The sequence below is a fragment of the Myotis lucifugus genome, unplaced genomic scaffold (assembly GCF_000147115.1).
Source record: "Myotis lucifugus unplaced genomic scaffold, Myoluc2.0 scaffold_207, whole genome shotgun sequence".
Taxonomy (NCBI): domain Eukaryota; kingdom Metazoa; phylum Chordata; class Mammalia; order Chiroptera; family Vespertilionidae; genus Myotis; species Myotis lucifugus.
In genome coordinates, this window is record NW_005871255.1 from 2181888 (window position 1) to 2185978 (window position 4091).

Sequence of the window (4091 nt, forward strand, 5' to 3'; positions counted from 1 at the left end):
TTGTGAGCATTTTTCAATGCCATTACATATTTTTCTGTAAAATCCTGTGACTAGATAAATGAAATTCTATGAGTAAATGTATCATGATTATTAATTGGTCCCTTGTTGTTGGACATTTTTATTTTTTTAATTTTAAAAAAAATATATTTTTATTGATTTCAGAGAGGAAGGGAGAGGGAGAGAGAGAAACATCAATGGTGAGAGAGAATCATTGATCAGCTGCCTCCTGCATGCCTCCTACTGGGGATTGGGCCACAATCTGGTCATATGCCCTGACCTGAGTGGAACCCTTATCTCCTGGTCCATAGGTCATTGCTCAACCACTGAACCACACTGGCCAGGTGAGATCATAGCTTTAAATTAGCTCTACTTTCTTTACCTAGAAGAATTTTATTTCATTTTTGTCCAGCTGGCATGACTCAGTGGTTGAGCATTGACCTATGAGCCAAGAGGTCATGGTCAGGGCACATGCCTGGGTTGTGGGTTCAATTCCCAGAGTGGGGCATGCAGGAGGAAGCCAATCAATGATTCCCTCTCATTATTGATGTTTCTATCTCTCTCTCCCTTCCTCTCTGAAATCAACAAAAATATATTTAAAAATTTTTTAATGTATTTTTTATTATATACTAGAGGCCTGATGCACACAGATTCATGCAAGAATGGGCCTTCCTTCCCCTGGCTGCTGGAACCACCTTCACTCCGGACTGGAGCCACCTTTCCAACTTCCCAAGCTGCCCAGAGGCCCAGAGTGGCTGAGGTGGTGCTGAATGCCTGTGTTGTCACCATGGTGACGATGCAAGCATCCCACCCCAGCCACTCAGCGGCTGCATATGCAAATTAACCTGCCATCTTAGTTGGGTTAATTTGCATACTCTTGATTGGCTGGTGGGCATTGCAAAGGTATGGTCAATTTGCATATTTCTCCTTTATTAGTGTAGATAGTTTTAGAGGACAGAATGATTCATCTGTGGGAATCATAAGGAGATGTTTTTTAAGATCAATACTAAGAAGAATTTTCTAAAAATAAGAACTATTAAAGGTCAGCTTAGTGAATTAATGGGATTTGAACTAATGATATTCTGTTTCTAAATGTTCTTCTCATAGGAGGGATTTCCATATTAATTGAGAGATTATATAGTCTGACTCCTCAGGTCTCTTTCAGTTGTAAAATATGATTCTCTGTGTCCACATGGTTAAAATGAAAGATATTTAGAAAATATGATTATGAGGATAACTTGTCTGAATGTTTTGAGAACTGTTATTCATGAAAGGTTTTTTAGGAACTCAATACTGATCATGTAAATCTAGAGAAGACTGGGGGAAATATAGTACTCACAGGCAAAGACTTGGAGTTTTTCTGTGTGTTCAGGATTAAGAGGTAAAGTATAACAGAAAATGTTTCTTTACTGAGAATTTCCTAGGAATATGCCTCAATCAACCCCAATTTCATTTCCTATTGACCAGGTTTTCTGTTGTTGTTGTCTTTTTGTTTTGCTATTTTAATTTAGCTGAAGGAGAATTTAAGGAACACGGAGCGGAAACATCAAGAGACGCTTAGAAAATTGGAAAGCAGGTTTTTTAAAGAAAAGGTATGACATATTAAGGTTAACTTAAATTCTTTCATTTACCAGAACAACATAAATGTATTTACATGCACTCTGAGATATCAACCTTCCATTTGGTACCTTGTTAGTTTTGTTTTGTTTTTTATAAAATCACAGTAGAATAAAAAATAGGGAAAATAAAACCTATTTTAGATATCTCAATGTGTAGTCTTTTTTCCCTTCCCAGTTAGAGATTCTTGAAACCCCCAAGTGAGATTGTCATCTTACCAATGCTTTCAGACATATCTCCCTCAGTTTGGTGTTTCCCTGGTGGAACTAAAGATGCATGTACCTCATTATATAGGGGAGGTGGGATTGGAGCGGTCACTCTGGTACACATGATGTACATTTTAATTATTATTATTGTTTGGGTCCAATCATAGTATGTAATCTCCATGAGAGCAGGGACCCTATCTGTTTAGTTCACCACAGAATCTCCAGTGTTTAAAAAACCTGGTATACTATTATTGCTCCATAGGAATTCGTTAAATGAATGAATAATGACTCTCATCCCTCTCATAGATACTGACTCTCCTCATTTATTTAGCAGAAATTTCTCTCAGCTCTGCTTTGCCATAATAATGTGGAATTTTTTTCCTATTTATTTGTCATGTTGTTTCTTTAAATGAGATTGGGAGGTACCCTAAGGTTCCTGTATTCACATTATTCTTCTGACTCCTCTATCAATAGGTGGAGTTCACATCAGGTCATGTGGACAGGAGTATTTTGACATTATAAAATACTTAACTTTTTGATGTGTAAATTTGTTGTTAGAAATATAACTCTGTATTAAAACAGACTATTTTCTTCTTTAGCACCGACTAGAACAGGAAGCTGAAAAGAAGGTGATAATGCTGGCAGAGAGAGCCCATCATGAAGCCATTGTGTAAGAGACTGCTGCCATTCTCCCCTTTTTAATAGCTTCTCTTACTTCTTTCAAGTTTGTTTTGTTCTTATCATGTTGTCTTCCTACTTCTCTCCTGGTTTGCTTTCTTTGAATTTTTTGGCTTATTTTCCCTCACTGTTTCCATAAAGAAAACTTTGTGTTTCCACCCTCTTCTTCTCCACCCTTTTTGTAGCAGCATCATGTGCAGGTAAGAACCTGGGCTTTGGGCTCTCAGGTTGTCAGTAGCAGAGACAGTACTTAGGTTCAGGTCCTCTTTATTTTACTTCTCATGGCCCCAAAGCTCAAGAATAGTGATGCTGGCAGTTTGGACTCACCACCGAAGTTCCTTGTCATCAGGAGGTCAGTCGCTGCCTAACGCTACGCCACAGCCTACGTCACTCACCGCATCGTGTGATGTCAGCGCGTGATGTCATGCGGCACCGTCATGGGAAGATAGGATATTGAAAATAAAATAAATAGCTGAGACCAAGATGGCGGCATAGGTAAACACCGGAGATTGCTGCCGCAAACAACCACTTCAAAAATACAACTAAAAGACGGAACGGACATCACCCAGAACCACAGGAAGGCTGGCTGAGGAGAGACTCTTCAACTAGAAGGAAAGACAACAGCATACCGAGGCTCAGAGGAGGCGCAGTGTGGAAAATATAAAGGTGCAGTGGTGCGCGCGCAAAGCGGGCTGGTGGCTGAGGGTGTGGTTGTCGTTTTCAATCAGGAGGGAGTCTCAGACTCTGAGCTCCAGATCCGGGAGAGTCTCTAAGGACTCAGACTCAAACGGGAGAAGCAGGATTGTCTGGCATCAGTTGGAACGTGAGGGCAGCTTTCTCTCCGAGGTTTGCAGCCGTTGCTGGGGTTCTGAGAAGCAGAGCCTCTGGGAACGGGACTGAGAGCAGCCATAACTGCTCCCTCCGCCCGCGCTGTTGATCCCGTGCAACCCGCCCCCGCCCAAGCCCTGCGCAGAGCCATTTGCCAGATCGCCTCAGGCAAAGGCTAGATTAGCACCTCCCCAGAGGACAGAAGTTTTCCGGGCAGTCACAGCTGATTCTCACAGCCAGTCGGCCTGGTGGTCAAATCCCTCTAGTATTAACTACAACAATCAAGGCTTAACTAGAACAAGACTGCGCACAAAGACCACAAGGGGGTGCACCAAGAAAGCATAAAAAATGCGGAGACAAAAAAAATGACAGAAATGGAGGATATGGAGCTAAAAATCGCAATTTTGAGGGCTTGCAATAAACTTGATGAGAGCCTCACGAAAACTAATGAGACCCTCGATGCTATGATAAAGAACCAACTAGAAATTAAGCATACACGGACTGAAATAAAGAATATTATACCCAATAGCAGACCAGAGGAGCGCAAGAATCAAGCCAAAGATTTGAAATGCGAAGAAGCAAAAAACACCCACCGGAAAAGCAAAATGAAAAAAGAATCCGGCCCTGACCGGTTTGGCTCAGTGGATGAGCATCGGCCTGCGGGGTCCCAGTTTCGATTCTGGTCAAGGGCATGTATCGTTGGTTGCGGGCCCTCCCCAGTGGGGGGTGTGCAGGAGGCAGCTGATCAGTGTTTCTCTCTTATTC

General features: G+C 41.8%; 1 protein-coding gene across 2 annotated transcripts in view; it reads left to right on the forward strand.

Annotated features, from left to right (window-relative positions):
- The window catches only part of BBOF1 (basal body orientation factor 1), a 45714-nt gene that overhangs the window by 21273 nt on the left and 20350 nt on the right, over positions 1 to 4091 (forward strand). For both annotated transcript variants that reach the window (XM_014463376.2, XM_023761336.1), the window contains exons 5-6: positions 1509 to 1589; positions 2420 to 2490. In XM_014463376.2, coding sequence (XP_014318862.1) covers positions 1509 to 1589; positions 2420 to 2490 — 152 coding nt within the window. The remainder of the gene's footprint in view (positions 1 to 1508; positions 1590 to 2419; positions 2491 to 4091) is intronic.